General features: G+C 34.9%; 2 protein-coding genes across 8 annotated transcripts; one reads left to right on the forward strand and one right to left on the reverse strand.

Moving 5' to 3' along the window:
* The first annotated feature begins 433 nt into the window (after positions 1–433).
* Positions 434–6,709, forward strand: LOC123197372 (kinesin-like protein KIN-5D). Its single transcript, XM_044611640.1, has 23 exons — positions 434–578; positions 914–1,091; positions 1,176–1,305; positions 1,396–1,551; positions 1,636–2,112; positions 2,288–2,385; positions 2,478–2,634; positions 2,752–2,821; positions 2,938–3,014; positions 3,128–3,181; positions 3,270–3,350; positions 3,469–3,580; positions 3,926–4,012; positions 4,098–4,273; positions 4,355–4,516; positions 4,602–4,709; positions 4,810–4,968; positions 5,058–5,141; positions 5,240–5,445; positions 5,554–5,655; positions 5,802–5,911; positions 6,009–6,160; positions 6,242–6,709. Exons 2-23 carry the CDS (start codon positions 922–924, stop codon positions 6,467–6,469), a joined length of 3,156 nt encoding a protein of 1,051 aa, XP_044467575.1. The 5' UTR covers positions 434–578; positions 914–921; the 3' UTR covers positions 6,470–6,709.
* A 708-nt stretch (positions 6,710–7,417) lies between these two features.
* Positions 7,418–14,340, reverse strand: LOC123208272. 7 transcript variants are annotated; one of them, XR_006500754.1, is made up of 4 exons: positions 9,546–14,339; positions 8,643–8,783; positions 7,889–7,978; positions 7,418–7,791 (listed from the first exon to the last, which is right to left on the reverse strand). XR_006500754.1 is itself a non-coding variant. In XM_044625652.1 (3 exons), exon 2 carries the CDS (start codon positions 13,644–13,646, stop codon positions 9,558–9,560), a length of 4,089 nt encoding a protein of 1,362 aa, XP_044481587.1. In that variant the 5' UTR covers positions 13,647–13,671; positions 13,797–14,340; the 3' UTR covers positions 8,465–8,783; positions 9,546–9,557. The 7 variants fall into 7 exon arrangements, 2 of the variants coding, with proteins under 2 accessions (XP_044481587.1, XP_044481585.1); XR_006500751.1 differs by having other exon boundaries at positions 7,889–8,044; XR_006500752.1 differs by having other exon boundaries at positions 7,418–7,799; positions 7,889–8,044.
* Positions 14,341–17,291: the final 2,951 nt, after the last annotated feature.

Genomic DNA, 17,291 nt, shown 5'->3' on the forward strand with positions numbered 1-17,291 from the left:
GAAATTCAAATTCTTCCTTCAACTGAAAAATATTTATTTTCCACATTTTATAATTCAAATATATCAAATGGGGCCCACTTCTTTCTTCATTAACTGACAGAAAAGCCATTCTTTATTCTCCACTGGATCCTAATCACACGAACTTTATTAAAACCTTATTAAGCATCATTAATCACAAAAAACGCGAGGTTAATCTTGTAATTACAACTATTTTGAATTAATTTCAAAAGAGAGAGAGACAGAGTACCTTGTTTTAATTAATTGCCTCTGAGGGAGCTCCTCCCCTCTTGTCCCCTTATATTATAACGGTCGAATATTAGTCGTAACGCCGTCATTGCCGTCTTCCACTCGTTCGAAAGCTAACCACGCCGTTAACGTCATTAAGACTTTCAAATCCGTTTCAATATTTTTATATTATTTTACATATAAATAGAAACAAATAAATTAATCGCCATTGATCCACTCTCATAAGCTTACTCTTTCTCTCTCTTTCTCTATAGGCCTCTGAAAAATTGTCGCCATTGATTTAAAAAATCTCTTCACCTTATCCAAAGGCCGGCATTTCTTGGTTTATTGCTGTAAGTTCTATCGAAAGCTTCTGATTTTACGATGAATCGGTCCATTGAGTTTTGATCCACAAGTTTTTATATTATTTTAACCAAATTCATGTTTTCATACTGTACTTTTCTTAAATTTTTGTTTTTGAGTTGACTCAGCGAGTATGTACTTGGAGTAAATATATTTTGAGATTCACTGAAAAATGTAGTTTGCAGATGAAAATATTTTTGATGATTTTTCTTGTTGTTGAGCTAGTATATGGTGTGAATTAGCGCTTTTAGATAAGGTTCTTTGTTTTGGTTAGAGTTGAGTTGACTCAGTGAGATTCATCTGATCATGAGATACAAATGTGTAGGAAAAGTTATGGATTCTACACAGACACAGCAGAGAAGAGGAGGTTTGGTGTCATTATCACCATCACAGACCCCGCGTTCAAGTGATAAATCTGCGCGAGATCTCCGATCTAACGATTCCACTTCGAGTAAAAATGATAAAGATAAAGGTGTAAATGTGCAGGTCATTGTGCGTTGCAGGTAAGTTAATTTCAAAACTATTTGCAGGTAAGGTGGTTAAACCTACATCTGAGTGGTAATTTATTTATTTATTGAATTTTGTAGGCCTTTGAATGAGGATGAAATGAGGGTACACACACCCGTGGTAATTTCTTGTCACGAGAATAGACGAGAAGTTTCTGCTGTCCAGATTATTGCGAACAAGCAGATTGATAGAGCTTTTCTGTTTGACAAGGTCTGATTTTGTTTATTTTGCTTCTTCATTTCATTTTGATCGGTGGTTGTTTGTTCTGTTGTGATTATGATCGTTATGTATTTTGTTTAGGTCTTTGGCCCAACGTCCCAGCAAAAGGACTTGTATGATGTGGCTGTATCACCTATTGTATATGAAGTTCTTGAGGGGTATAACTGCACTATCTTTGCCTACGGTCAGACTGGAACTGGGAAAACATACACAATGGAAGGAGGGGCAAGGAAGAAGGTCTGAAAATGTCTATTACTATAAACATAATATTTTGAGTTTTCATTGTATGCATTTGTGACTGGACTTATTTGATTTTTGCAGAATGGGGAATTTCCAAGTGATGCAGGAGTTATCCCAAGAGCTGTTAAACAAATCTTTGACATACTAGAGGCTCAGAGTGCCGAGTATAGCATGAAAGTTACATTTCTAGAGCTGTATAATGAAGAGATATCTGATCTTTTGGCCTTGGAGGAAACTTCAAAATTTATGGATGATAAATCTAAAAAACCTATAGCTCTTATGGAAGATGGAAAAGGTGGCGTTTTTGTTAGAGGCTTGGAAGAAGAGATTGTGACTACTGCTAATGAAATTTACAAAATCTTAGAAAAAGGTTCGGCAAAAAGGCGTACTGCAGAGACCCTTCTCAACAAACAAAGTAGTCGTTCTCATTCGATATTTTCAATTACAATTCACATAAAGGAGTGTACTCCAGAGGGTGAAGAGATGATCAAGTGTGGAAAGCTTAATCTTGTTGACCTAGCTGGTTCTGAAAATATTTCGCGTTCTGGTGCAAGAGAGGTATGCCATAGTTTCATCAATGTTAACTCTATACTACCACTAATGTGGTAAGGGAGGGGGCTCAAGAATACTGAGATCATCAGTGATTTTTGCAAAAATCTTACTATTTTAAGACTGTGCTTCTGGTTTTCCTTTTCACTTTCAATGTTCTGACAGAAGAATTCACCTCTTTCAGGGCAGGGCAAGGGAAGCAGGGGAGATAAATAAAAGCTTGCTCACACTTGGTCGTGTTATAAATGCTCTTGTTGAGCACTCTGGCCATGTCCCTTACAGGTATGGATTATATAGTTTGCATATCCTAATGGCACTTAGCTGTGTTTGCAAATTCTGTGAGTTCAGTGCAAGCTATTTGCTCCAAATTTCAGGGATAGTAAACTAACAAGATTATTGAGAGATTCATTGGGAGGTAAAACAAAGACATGCATCATTGCTACAATATCACCTTCCATCCATTCCTTGGAGGAAACTCTCAGCACTCTAGATTATGCACACCGTGCCAAAAACATCAAGAACAAACCAGAGGTCTGTGTTCCTTTCATCATAATACATACACTGGTTTTAGCAACTTGGTTTTATGTTCTGAAAGATGAATTATGTTTCGTGCAACCCGCTTATGATTTTAATTTGTTTTCACATCAGATTAATCAGAAGATGATGAAATCTGCAATGATCAAGGATCTGTACTCTGAAATTGACCGGCTGAAACAAGGTAGTTGGCTGCTTCTTGCAGCTTTACCAAACAAATAAAGATAAATTATGCTAAAATTATAGGGTTCTAAAATTAATTTGTGTGATATGTTAATGTTTTCTTGTATGCTCTGTCAGAGGTCTATGCTGCTAGAGAGAAAAACGGTATCTACATACCAAGAGATCGTTATCTTCAGGAAGAAGCTGAGAAGAAGGTTCAGTTTCTTTATGATAAATGAGTGCTGCATTTATTGCCTGAGTTCTAATGTTCTAATGTTGTGCCGGGGATTTTGTTATTGAATTCTTTTGTATCTGGCCTTCCATGCAGGCAATGGCCGAAAAAATAGAGCGCATGGAACTTGTATCAGAATCTAAGGACAAGGTAAATTTCTTTTACTATTATATATTCTTGCAGTCCTTTTCAATTTTCCATCTTTGACTCAGCTCATTATTTCATCATTTGTGAGCAGCAAGTAATGGAGCTCCAGGAACTCTACAATTCTCAGCAACTTTTGACTGCAGAGCTAAGTGAGAAGCTTGGTATAACTGAGGTATTTACACATTGGGTGGTCAACTTACTGACCTTTCACTATTTTATTTGTCTATGTCACATAACTTTTCTACTCGAATAAGATGAAATGACTAACATCTTTTTTTCCATAACTTCAGAAAAAACTCGAGGAAACCGAACATACATTGTCTGATCTTGAAGAAAAGCACAGGCAGGCCAATGCAACAATTAAAGAAAAAGAATTTCTGATATCCAATCTTCTCAAGTCTGGTGAGCAAATTGTCATATTGTGCAGGACATTTTCACATTGCAGTAGCTGTCTCTTCCTATACTTGCATTGTTAAAAAGGAGTTAGAAGAAAATATTTTGGGCTATAAGTTTAAGACCACCATCATATTCAATATTTTTGGAGTTGGATCTTGTGGAGACATTCAATTGTTCACCTGTGAAGTTTATAAGATGCTTTTGATAGATCTAATGACTTTTTATCAAGGAATTGCACAATCACATATGTCTATTATTTGATAGTGTAGTTTGAAACTTTTGCTGCTAAGTTTTCCACTTTTATTAATATCGTTGCCACTCATTGCCACTCATTCATTTTTAATTTTTCAGAAAAAGCACTTGTTGAGCGTGCATTTGAGCTTCGTGCAGAACTGGAAAATGCTGCGTCAGATGTGTCCAATTTATTTTCCAAAATTGGTCTGTATCTTTGGAATTATAGTGCTGATCTAAGTATCATCTAATAAGCTAAACTAGACTGATCTTGATCTTGATTGCTTTTCAGAGCGGAAGGATAAAATCGAAGAAGGGAATAGAGTACTTATTCAAAAATTCCAATCCCAATTAACCCAGCAGCTTGAAATCTTGCACAAGACAGTTGCTGCATCTGTGACTCAACAAGAGCAGCAACTCAGAGATATGGAGGAAGACATGCAGTCATTTGTATCTACCAAGGCTGAGGTAAGATCTGAAATATAGCTCTATTTACATTTTCAGACATTATATACAGTCTAAACAAGATTATCTTATGATGTGTTCAAGGCTACTGGAGAACTTCGAGGAAGGTTAGGAAAATTAAAGGCTATGTGTGGTTCTGGAATCAAAGCCTTGGATGGTATAGCTGGGGAACTTGATGAGAATTCTCAGTTGACTTTTGGTGATATAAATTCTGAAGTTTCTAAACATTCACATGCGCTTGAAGATGTTAGTGACACATAAACTAATAGTTTTAATTGAAACCTCCCCTCTTTCTTTTGTGGTCGCATCTAACCTTAACTTTCATGATCAGCTCTTCAAGGGAATTGCTTCAGAAGCTGATGCGTTACTGAATGATCTTCAAAGTGGTCTTCACAATCAAGAGGAGAAGCTAACTGCATTTGCACAACAACAGCGTGAGGTCTGTAGTTCTTTCTTTTACGTTTAAACTAACTATTCCTTAAGAGGTGTTTGAACAATTATATCTTTTTATCTGAATGTATTTGCAATTGACAATACAGGCTCATTCCAGAGCTGTGGAAAATGCAAGATCAGTTTCTACAATAACAGTCAACTTTTTTAAGACCCTAGACATGCATGCCTCCAATCTAACTCAAATTGTGGAGGAAACACAAACAGTCAATGATCAGAAGCTGTCTGAATTTGAAAAGAAGTTTGAGGTGGTTATGATGCTAGATTTGAAATGTGTGGATCTTCATCGGAGCCTTCTATTATTGAAATTAAAATGCTATCATATATATGCTTGTAGGAATGTGCTGCCAATGAAGAAAGGCAATTGTTGGAAAAGGTTGCAGAGCTGCTTGCCAGTTCAAATGCTAGGAAGAAACAGCTGGTAACTGTGCTAAACAGCTGTTCGGCTATATTCATGTTCTTGATCTGCTTTCCTTGGATTGTATGTCTAATCATAAAACTTTTTGTATATGCTCTCAGGTCAAAATGACAGTGCATGATCTCCAGAGACATGCATCTAGCAGAACCAACCATCTACAGAAAGAAATGTCAACCATGCAAGATTCCACATGTTCCATTAAAGCAGAGTGGAAACTGCATATGGAAAAAACAGAAATGCACTATCTTGAGGATACTTCTGCCGTAGAAAGTGGAAAGACAGACCTGGAAGGGGTTCTTCAAAACTGGTATGGGTTGGTGAAATGATAATTATGTGCAATATTTAGAGCGGATCTACTGCTTTAATTTTTTCTTTTTTCGGTTTTTGTTTAATGAACTTTAAACAACCTTTGCAGTTTGAGGAAGGTTTCAATGGGTGCACAACAGTGGCAAAAAGCTCAAGAATCCTTGCTCAGTCTGGAAAAGAGTAATGTTGCTTCTGTAGATTCCATTGTTAGGTATGCGACTCTCTGCAATATTACCAAAGTTTTCAACTCACATTCTTGTTTACTATAAAAAAAAGGTTTTCAGTTCATAATGTCTAAGATATTTATTATAAATATGTATATATGTTTATCTTTTGTCATTTTTCTTTTCACACCAGAGGAGGGATGGAAGCCAATCAGAATTTACGTGGTCGCTTCTCTTCTGCTGTGTCAACTGCTCTTGAAGATGTGGATCTTGCAAACAACAATCTGCTTACATCCATTGACCGTCAGTATCTATTTGCTTATAGTTGGATTTCAAGTTAGTGTAGGCAGATGATATCATGATCTTCTTTTTTTTAAATTAACCCTTCAAATTCTTGCAGATTCATTGCAACTTGACCAAGATGCAAGTGCAAATCTCAATTCCATGATTGTTCCTTGTTGTGGGGATTTGAGAGAATTAAAGGGCGGTCACTACCACAAGATTGTAGAAATTACAGAAAATGCCGGAAAATGTCTTTTGGCTGAATACATGGTAAGACTGTGCATTGAGCTCAAGACATAGTGCTTGTGTGCCTTAGTTTACTCTGACCTTTAACAAATTTTTCATTCTCAGGTGGACGAATCATCTTGTTCAACACCGAAAAAGAGGTCAATCAATCTTCCAAGCATTGCATCAATTGAGGAACTGAGAACTCCCGCATTTGAGGAACTGTTGAAGTCATTCTGGGATGCAAAATCTGCAAAGCAAGCGAATGGGGATATAAAACACATAGTAGGGGCGGCATATGAAGCAGCCCAGTCGTTAAGGGACCCAAGAGTTCCTCTCACTGCTATTAACTAAAGTGAATGAGGAACACAGGAAGACGATTGAGTACAGTGGTAAGAGTGTGTACAGAATATATATGGGTATTGGGTGGAGTGGCCAATCTTATTCATTAATTGTTTGCTTTAGGAAATATATAATAGATGTCCCACTGTCCTTTATGGGGTTAAATTTTTTTTTTATGGTTATCTGAAACACTCTCCTAATAACAATGGCCATTGATAAGAATTATTTAAAGTGCTTTGTATTTGTTTTAAATGTCCGTAACATTCCCATTGGGACATTAGGATGCATTGATAAATTCTGAATTCTAAATTTGAAGAAGAAAATTCAATCGGATATGAGAGTTGTTAGGTTTTGGGAAACAGAAGGGCCTTTGTTGAACATTCTTAATTTGATTACCAAACTGAAATGTTCATGCCTCCCCTGTGATTGTTGCCAACCATACCCAGAATATTAAGGTGTTGCAATGGAGATAAACTGAGAAGGAGAATTTGTTTTCACTATACCGTTTTATACTTCTGGAGTACCAAAAACTACCCTCAGAATCATAAATTTAAAACCCTTAGGGAGAATTGGGTTCAAACAACCAGACTTATCAGTTTTATTACCTCTTAATATTATTGATATTATCATAAAATATATTTAAAAATAATTATAATTTTTAAATAAAATAATAATTTAATATTTTTTTATATTATTCAACTAACTAAAATTATTATTTATACTTATCAATTTTTATTAAATAGAATAATTAAATTATAATTTTACATCAATAAATCTATTTTTATAATAATTTTTTATTTTTAATGACAATAAAATATTACTCAAACTAAATACATAATTTATGATAATATCCTATTTCAGGTTTCAAAGACTTGTGTTTCTTACATTTTGATACAACGAAAAAATTAGAGGGACATCACAAACATAAGAGTAGAGCATTGATCCAGTTGGACAAGTAAGTTTTGGCACAAACAGTTTCTATGTTGATCAGCGTTAATGGGTCAAAGAGTTTAAAATTTTACATGGCCCATTTAGTGAGATGTAAAGCTGGAATTGGGCAATTTTGGAGGAAGGCTACAGTCACATGCGCCCGTTGAGTGGCTGATTTTCCAACATCAAGGCCCGCTCAACATTTCTACAAGCACATTTTAACTAAGGTGGTTTAAAACATTAACTATCTACCCAGCCCAAGTCGGGTACCTCAGCTACATCTGGGATGAATGGCTACATATATCTAAAACTTGCAAATTACATAATTAATAGCCCCTTCATTGTTGCACAAATAAAAACAACAAAAGAAGCGCCAAAGCCCCCAGGCAGGTTGGATAGACAACCTGCATTACTTAGAATGATACAAATTAACATCAGAAACCTCGCATGTCAAGCTTGTAAAGGCAGCAAAAACCCATAATACAGTGAGGAACAACATACCTTCAACTTCCATCCCTCTACGCAGATGCACATACAATACACAGATAGAAAATTAGGAGTCCACCACAGCCACTGCCACCACCTATGGGGCTTTCAAGAGAAAAGCATAATGTAAACATCATCCTCCCTAAGTTGCAAGCAATGATCTTAACTTACCTTTGAAGTAGGGAATTCTCAATCAGCACAATATTCTAATGCCATACACAACAGCAGTAACTCTTACAATTTATAATTTTATCACTCTGGACTTGATAGACACAAAAATGAATGCCTTGAATTATCTCAACCTGTAGCATACTAGCATAATCAAGCAAGATAGCTTGAAGGATGCAAAAAGCATGAGGTTAAAGCGAGAAAAAAAAAAATGTTGGCAGATTGTCTAGTCCACCGCTTTCAGAGCAATAGTTATTGAAACAAAGTATAACTAGTATATCTGTCTATTCCCCAAAAAAAATCAAAGGATAAAAATTAGCGACCACCATTAACATATTATACAGTTTTTAACTACTTACAAGTACTAACAAGTCAAACACAATATGTACACAACTACTCCCTTGCACCTACATGTTTCGACAATAAAAGCATAAATGGGTTTGCATCTATCTCATATTAAAGGAGGGCATATGCACCATATTTAATGCATGAATTTACAACTGTTGCTTGCTCAATGGACAGAATGAACTATTTTTATCAAATTATCAGAATATATAACAAAAAGAAAATTATTTATGGGATGCAGAATTATATAATCCACCTGCACTGAACATATTCTTGGCCTCAACAAATTGACTAGCTAATCTAAATTAGCACTGGAACCCATATACATGTAATCTTCAATCTATAAAACACAACATCAACTGGAATGTTGCCTTCAAATATAGGTGAACATTTAAACCTGCAAGTAATCAGGTTTTGCTTAGTTAGAAAACCCCCAAGCAGTATGGAAACAATAATAAAAATTAAGCCCATATTTTTCTCTCACAACTAAATAAATAAAAAAAAAACAACTACGGCACGACAAAATCCTTCTAATCACATGAAAGCCTACAAGTTTTAAATTCTAACACAAATTTAGTTTCATCACTTAAAACACTTAACCCATGAACAACGTGCACCAAGCAGGAAAAGAATTGATGCCAATTCTCAAACTGGCCTATATTTTCCCTAAAATGTTCTTGAGCAACTAAATGCTCCTCTAGAAAGGGCCATTATCTTGGGTCATTGATAACTTATATATCCTTTTAAATGTATATCTTTCTTCTCTAGAAAGGGTCATTATCTAGGGTAATGATACAAGCCTCATCAGGAGCTTCATCTAGGGAATATTAATAGTACATTACACCATGAACCTACATATGTTTCTAATAATTTGTAATGGAAGACCTCCCTCAACATCTGGTGGTTGTTACCATAGTATACTTAACAAGTAGCTCACATAGTTTAACTTATTAGAGCCAAAAAATGCCCAAGGTAGAATGAGTTCACTTGAACCTCCAGATTATGCATTTCTGTCATACCATGTACGGCAAATTGACAACCAAATAATATTATGATAATGAAAATTAATAAAAAGACTGTACAGACCATCTAAAACTCATTTACATTATAATATATATTCAAGCAACAAAAAACAAGGCATGATGACAACGAAAACTACCTGAAAATTTCATCACAATAAGCTTGCGCTTAAGAGTCCAACTTGTCTTTCTCTTCCAAATGTTTCATCGTCAAAATCTTCATTTTTTGAATTTTCTTGGCATAGTAACTTGTTCTCTTGCACAGGATTTAAGTCAAGAGCCTCCCAAACCATGGGATGACCATGGTGTGTGTTACCTTGCTCAGACCCATGATTGTTATTGACATTGTCCTCTGCATTTGGTCTACCATCACCTGTCTCTGGTTTCTTATCATCATCAATAGTTGGTGGCTCAACATTGAGATTGGAGCCCAACTCATATCCAGCCTGATCACCAGTCCCATGAAAAGCCACAGTTACTGCTGCTTGTTCAGATTGCTCAGTAGGATCTTTTTTCTGCCTCTTCCATTTCTTTGTAGATGAAGTTCCGTCATCCTCAAAATCTTCTTCTTCTCTATATCTATGTAAATAAACCCACAATTTCCGCTCAGCATCAAATTGCACACAAGGATCACGTTCGTAATGCAAACGGTCCAATGCTCCACTAACAATTTGGTTAACTTGCGCATCAGAAACATCTTCAACAACATATTGAGAGTCTCTTATTAAAGTACAAACATCTGCCCTGGTGCCAATACTACCAGGTAATCTGGCAGCTGCATCTCTCACAAGACACAGGATTGTAACATGTGGTGGTCGATCACGTTTTAACATAAAATGGTCTCGGGCTTTTGAAGTTGGCTTACCACCACCCCTTCTCAATGGTGCAACAATGGATTTTTTGCCATCAGCAGCTGTATAAGAGAAAGCCCTATCAGGAATGGAATATCTAAGGACTTCTTCCCGACGAAAATAAGCTCTCACTTCTTCAGTACTTGGGCTAATAGTGTTAAGGCTCTTCTGAGCTCTTAGGTCTCTGAACCGATCTTTCTCATCCTGGTTGAATTGCATCAACGATGCAGGAGGAGCAGGAAGACTTCCTATCTGTTTAAGGGTTTCCTGACCACTTTTCAGCCAATTTGCAAATGAATCAACCAACTTGACAAGCATCTTGTGATGAATTCCCCAAGCTTCAGGAGAAGTCACCTCCTCAATCATCTCATGATCAGTTGAGTTATGAGACACTGGCCCAACCCAGGACCAACTTTTCGTACATTTTTCATACGTCACAAGCATCTTCCACCCTTTTGCCCCCAGAGGTGCTGTTTTTGACGAAAATATCTTGAGAACTCCTCTGACCAAATCCTGAAGTGGCTCCTGTGTCTCAAGAATACAAGGATCCCCAGGGTTTGATCTCACACGGTTAACAATCTCCTGAACAGGAAGAGATGGCAACTTCCCTTGCCCAGACTGATCTGAGTTACTGACCTCACCATTCTCGTTAGAAGCAACACCATTAACTTCAGCTTCATGCTTTTCACTCTGCTCCTCTATAGGTTTGCCAACTTCTAATGAATCTTCTGTAAGTGGAGTAACCATTGCCATACGAACTGCTGAAAGAAGATGTATAATGGAGAATGAGAAGCCAGTATGAACTGTAGGTGTAATCAAAGTAAAAGGCCTTTTTTGTGGTTTAGTTTCCAGCTCAAGACCAGCAGTTCCTACTTCTGCAACAGGTAGTTCAGAAGTTTCCAAATATGGAGTACCAGCATCAGCCTCCAGTTTCCTTTTTCCCTTCTTCTTCAAGAAAGTGGAATCATCAATTTGTTGCTGATCTCTCCCATCCACATCCATCACATCCCCTTTCGCTTTTCTCTTCTTCATCACCAAATTGCACTCTACTAATGAAGCCTCAGATTTTTCCCTACCTTTCTTCCCCACTCTGCCCAGTTTGCCACCATTAACCAATAATTGTGTTTCAAGTGAATCATCATCCTCATCAACAATATATTCAACGGCAAGTTCTGCTTTCTGCTTTCTCTCAGCAAGAAAGGCCTTCAGTGAGGACAGGTGCATCCTTTCTCCATGTTCCTCCCATAATTGGCCATTCTTGCCAAATTTGCGGATAGGTTTCCTGTCATCATTATCTTTAAATTTTCCCAAGCCTGACAGAGAGCTATCTTCCAAAACTCTAGCAGTAGAATTATGGAAGGGACTGTTATCACTCATCTTGCCCTTTCTTTTTGCTTTCAAAGAGTAGTTCTTCATACCCGGTATTTGTGCATGCTCGCTAAAGCCATCCATCATGTTGGATGAATTTGTGATTCCGTCAAGCGCCCATGTATTCTCTAGTTTATCTTTCTTTATAAATTTGGACTTCCGAGCATCCAGACCTGACTTCAGTGAAGAAAATTGAGAGCCTTCAGCAACACCACCAGGGTAGGCTAACTTTCTCCTCATTATAGGATTGATGTCGTCATCGTCATCGTCATCATCATCATCATTATCATCATCAAATTGCTCAGATGAGTCTGATTCTGTTTCTTCATTTTTTACATGCTTTCTCTTACCTCTCACTGCTGTCATATCCCACCCTCCGTTCTTTACGAAATTCCCTCTCCTCTTCTCCTGTGACGGCTTCACTCTGAACTCAGAATGTAGGAATCTATCACTCATCGGTGAGGAAGCTTTGTATGATCTAAACTTGATATCAGGAGACACTTTCCCTATCTTCCATTTTTTGCTTCTACTATGCCAATCATCAGATTTAAAAGGCAAATCATAGGAGAATGTCTCTCCTTGAGTTCTGTTATACCATGGTTCTTCATGATCCAACAATTCTGCTCGACTTCCTTTCAGTGGTAGCTGTGGTCGGTTTTTTAGAGACTTAATTAAGTCTCCAACTGTTTGCTGGGAATTTGCAGGATACTTAGCCCTCTTTGAAAACTTTCTCACAGTAGAAGGGTTTGATGTATATGCATTTGCCTCAGACAACTGACTTATATTCTTGTTTTTACGATAGGCCTGTAAATCATGCCTTGCTGAGATAGACAAACCCATGAAGCCATCACTGCCTGATTCCTCACCTCTCAAAAAGTCGGGCTTCTTTCCCATTTTCAAAACGCCAGATTTTTCTGTCATGCTACCCCGTGCAAAATTTTGATCCCTTTGAATACCCCCTCCAAACAATGGATCTTCAACATCATTATCATTGTTAACAAACTGATCCCTTCTCCGTAGAGAAACCCTTGACTCATACCCTGCTCCTTTATTCATTCGAGAAGTTACTCCTGAACCATATGGCCCAGAACTCATATCCATAAAGCGGCCCCCAGAATGCAATTTTGACCCAGCCTTCTTCAAGGTAACTTTTGCATTCTGCTTCCCGTATTTTACTGGTTCCAAACTCATCAGCTGTCCTTGAGGAAAATCCAAATCTGAACCCACCGCATATGGAGAACGATGCCGCATTTTTTGAAAAGATTTTCTATCCTCAAGCATTTTGCTCCTGAACCCATCCCCTGATTCCTCTTGTCCTGATGAATCACTCTCAAAATCCTCCATCTTCTCATACATCAAGCTCTTTTGACTCTTCACAATATTCAAAACCCTAAGCTTTTCCTCAATACTATACCCCCTACAGTTACTCCATGCATCCCTCATTTGACAAATATTGCTAACCATAGTATTTTGATGCTTCCTCAAATGATGATAATGTTGCCGCTTCTGAAAGAAATTCCATCCCTCCCGATAAAGTGCTACTCTTGGCTCACACAAGCCCCCTTTCAACATATTAAACAACTTCTTAATCGGACTCCCAAAGTGGATATTCTCACCCTCAAAAAGGGCCTTCAACGTCCTTGTAAAAGTATCTTGATCCATATCAGGTAAATACTTGGCTAACCCAAACTTCTCCTCATCAGTTAACAATTCATTCCACACATCAACAGACAATATGTCTTCTAAACCCGAAAGATCATACAATTCAAAAGGAACAGTACAAGTTAAGTTCCCAATTTGGCAGAACTCTGCCCCGGTTTCACCTAATTCAAGCAAGTCAAAGTCATCCGAACCAGCACCGGAATCTGCATCATCATACTCATCATCATCATCAGATGATTCATTAACGGCTGAGCTTCGTCTTTGAAGCTCGTCCTCATCACTTGACATAGTCCCCCTACTATTCGGAGAAAACTCCGAATCAAAACGAGAAACCTTGAAATTGTTCTTCTCTATCGCCATTAATCACAAATCACAATAACAATTCCTAATATAAAATTCGTTAATCACCGAATTTCAAAAATTTTCACCGTGACTCAATCAAACAAATAAAAAAAAAAACCTGTCAAATGCGAAAAAGAACAACAATTTCAGATATTGCCCAAAAAGTACCTCATTCGCAATAAATTGAGACTGAATTAGAAATTGAAGGGTTAAGCAGCAAATTCGAAACGTGATCTACGGTGCGAGAAGTGGCGAATATTTTCGGAGACAGTTGTTATCATAATTTTGGATTTATATGTCAATAAGAGAAACCCTAAGAAAGCCGCGGTTTAATAATATAAGGAGATAGCTAGAAGAAAGAGTGAGAGGTGATGATGTTGACGATGATGATGAAGAAGACGATAGCGACGTGGATAGGTGTGGACCGTCTGATTAGGAGAGAAGGAGATTGTGGTAAAAAGACCGAAAAGGGCTCAGAGAGAAGGCGTCAGTGCAGAGGTAGAGAAAAGAAGAGTGAAAAGGAAGGGTTTGGTGTTTGAGAAAGAAGGTGAGTGACTCGTTGAGTCAGTTACCGAGTTGGAAGTGACCGCTGTTGAGTCCATCTTGCCTGGGTTTTGTGATTTAGAAAGTTTCCGGCCGTTGGATCTCAACCCTCCTCTAACCGATTGAGCGCCATCAGACCACTCATGAGGCCTACGACGTCGTATCAAATGTGAAGGGTACGGGACGACGAGTTATATTATAACATCCTATGTTAGTCTGTCCGAACATTTTGAAATTCGGCTTTTGTTACTTGGAATAATTCTCTGTTTGAATTTTTATGTTAAAAAAGAATAAACCACTTAAATCATTATTTATATTTAATATTTAACAACTTTGCTTCCAGATTTTAACTCTTCAAATACATTGTCACATCCTTGTAATTATTTTTTATATAAATTATAAATATTTTTTAATATATTATTTATTTATCTAAATTATATATAAAAAATGTGAATACATAATATTATTCTAATTATAAAAGTAGATAACATTATTCAATGGAGATGATAAAAATAGCTTCATTAGTCTGGTTTATATGTAATTAATATAAAATATATGTTTAATAATAAATTATATATTAAAGTATTATTAGTGAATATAAAGAGTTTTATATAGTATAATCCACATTAAGAGACTGTAATTAATATTTATGTAAGGACTATGTAAGTTTGGTCCTTTTTTAATTGCTCTTTAGCAATCAAGCCAAAATCACACACTCAAGACAACATCGGAATCATCTATATTTTAATTAAATTAATTTATGGCGATGGGATGTTCAAACTTCTTGGGATAAAGTTGGGGAAAATATAAGATCAATAATTAAATGATGGGTAAATATGAATTAGGGACTTATATTGATTTTGATGCATGTTAAAATATAGCTCATGTATTGCATCTTTATATGAGTCAATATTAATATACTTAAGTTTAGGGTTCTTGAATCACATAAATTAGTATGTTAAGAGGATAAATTAGGGTCCTTCATTACAGGTTATGTTAAATATAAAATGTATAATGTGATACAAGTAAGGAAATATGTCAAATTAATGGTATATGCCTATTATAATCTTTACGAGTTTTTGCTTAATAATGATTAGAGTAATCTTATACGTTCAACTTTTGTACACAAAACAACCCGTTATCATGTAATTAGATAATTAAAAATTAAAGATAAAATAACATATAATTACATAATGATACATCATTATTTATATATAAAATTATACACAAAAATTATCTATATAATTTTATTATAATGATTAATGTTTGATTGATTTAAGAATTACTTTAGTTTTATTTTACGAATTATGTTTTATTATTAAATCATAAATTGTTTAATGACATTATAAACCGAATAAGAGAACATACACATATTTTTTTTAATATGGTTCATGTGTAATTAACATAAATTCTAAATTTAATAATAAATCATGAACTAAAATATTATTAGTCTCTAAATATAAAAGGGTTTACGTAATATTAAACTTAAATAGAGTGTAACTGATATTCATCTAATGAATACATAAGGCTAGCCAATCTACTTCTTGTGCGAATTTAACTTACCATTATTTTTGATATGCAATTAATGTGTACAAGAGTAAGGGAGAGAAATCAATTATATTTCAATAGCTCTTTAACAATCGAGCCCAAATCCTGTATTCAAGACATTAATGAAATCATATATGTTTTAAATCAATTAACTTGTAACAATTGGATGTCCAAATTTCTCAAGATAAACATGTGTGGTAGGTATAATTTTATTGATAATAAAGAGTAATATTATGTATACATATTTTTAATATATAGTATGTGTTATTTTATTTTTAATTTAAACTTATTCAATCATATAATGTTATATTATATGTGTATCCAAAAGTACATAAAAAATATGTACTCATAGTTTTATTATATAAGAATTTGGCTACACAGTGGGTGTTATTTTATTTTAATTTAAAATTATTCAATTATATAATATTATATTATTTTTATATTCAAATTATATATCAAAAATATGTATATATAATTTTATTGTATAAGAAAATTTAAGATCCATACAATTGAATAATAATGTATAAATAAAAATTAGACTCCCATTGATTTTGATGCAAATTATGATATAAAGAATGTATTTCATCTTTATATAAATCAATATTAATGTAGGTGAGTTTATGGTTCTTGAAAAAATTTGCTGCTTGTCGTAATTTCATGTAAAATTTAACTTAAATTAGTTTTAAAATATTTTTCCCTTTTGTATTATAGTATAAAGTGTATACGTAACAGATTGAAACCTTACTAAATATAAATATAAAGCATATCATATTTACAATTGAAAAGTACAATTGAATTGAGCTTAAACTCGATTTAATTTATAAAAATAGAGCTTAAGTTTAAGCTTAGGCTTATCAAGTTCTTTATAACTAAATTTAAGTTCAGTTTGAATTTAAGTTTTAATTAATTTATTATTAAAATGATAATATTATTTTAATACATATTAATCAAAATAATATTATTTTGTATTAAAATTTTTAATTTATGAGTTTAATAAATAACTCAAATTTGAATTCAAATTTATTTAGAATGGGCTAATTTCAAACTTATTTTAATTGAATTTAAATTTAAATTTAAATAAATTTAATTTAAATCTAATCAGATTAGAAAGTGCATACTAATATACACGTCGGAATAAAAAGAGTCTATTTATAGCATAAAAAATGCGTGGCTTTTTTTGTCTGGTTTTACGTGAAAACAAAATTATGGGTCAAAATGGTGAGAAAAGAGATCTTTTATGCTGAGTTGACAATCTATTATTGGGTGTATGGGGAACAGTTTTGACGGTTGACGTTCAGTTTGTACGTACAAATTATGGGTCAATCAATGATAGACCAATTTCAGTTATTTTTGTCTTGTTTTACGTGAAAACTAAATTGGGAGACAACACTAGTACACTAGCGTTATCCCTAGGAAACTGTAGTAACAGTGCTAATTAAAGAAGGTAACATATTTTTGGTTTAATTAAAAATATTTTTACTATATTTAAACAAGCTCAACAATCTATACGTTCACTTCTTCTTCCTCCTAAATCTTCAATATTGACCATTCTCTTTTCCCTTTTAATTCTCT

The sequence above is a fragment of the Mangifera indica genome, chromosome 2, assembly GCF_011075055.1.
Source record: "Mangifera indica cultivar Alphonso chromosome 2, CATAS_Mindica_2.1, whole genome shotgun sequence".
Classification (NCBI taxonomy): Eukaryota; Viridiplantae; Streptophyta; class Magnoliopsida; order Sapindales; family Anacardiaceae; genus Mangifera; species Mangifera indica.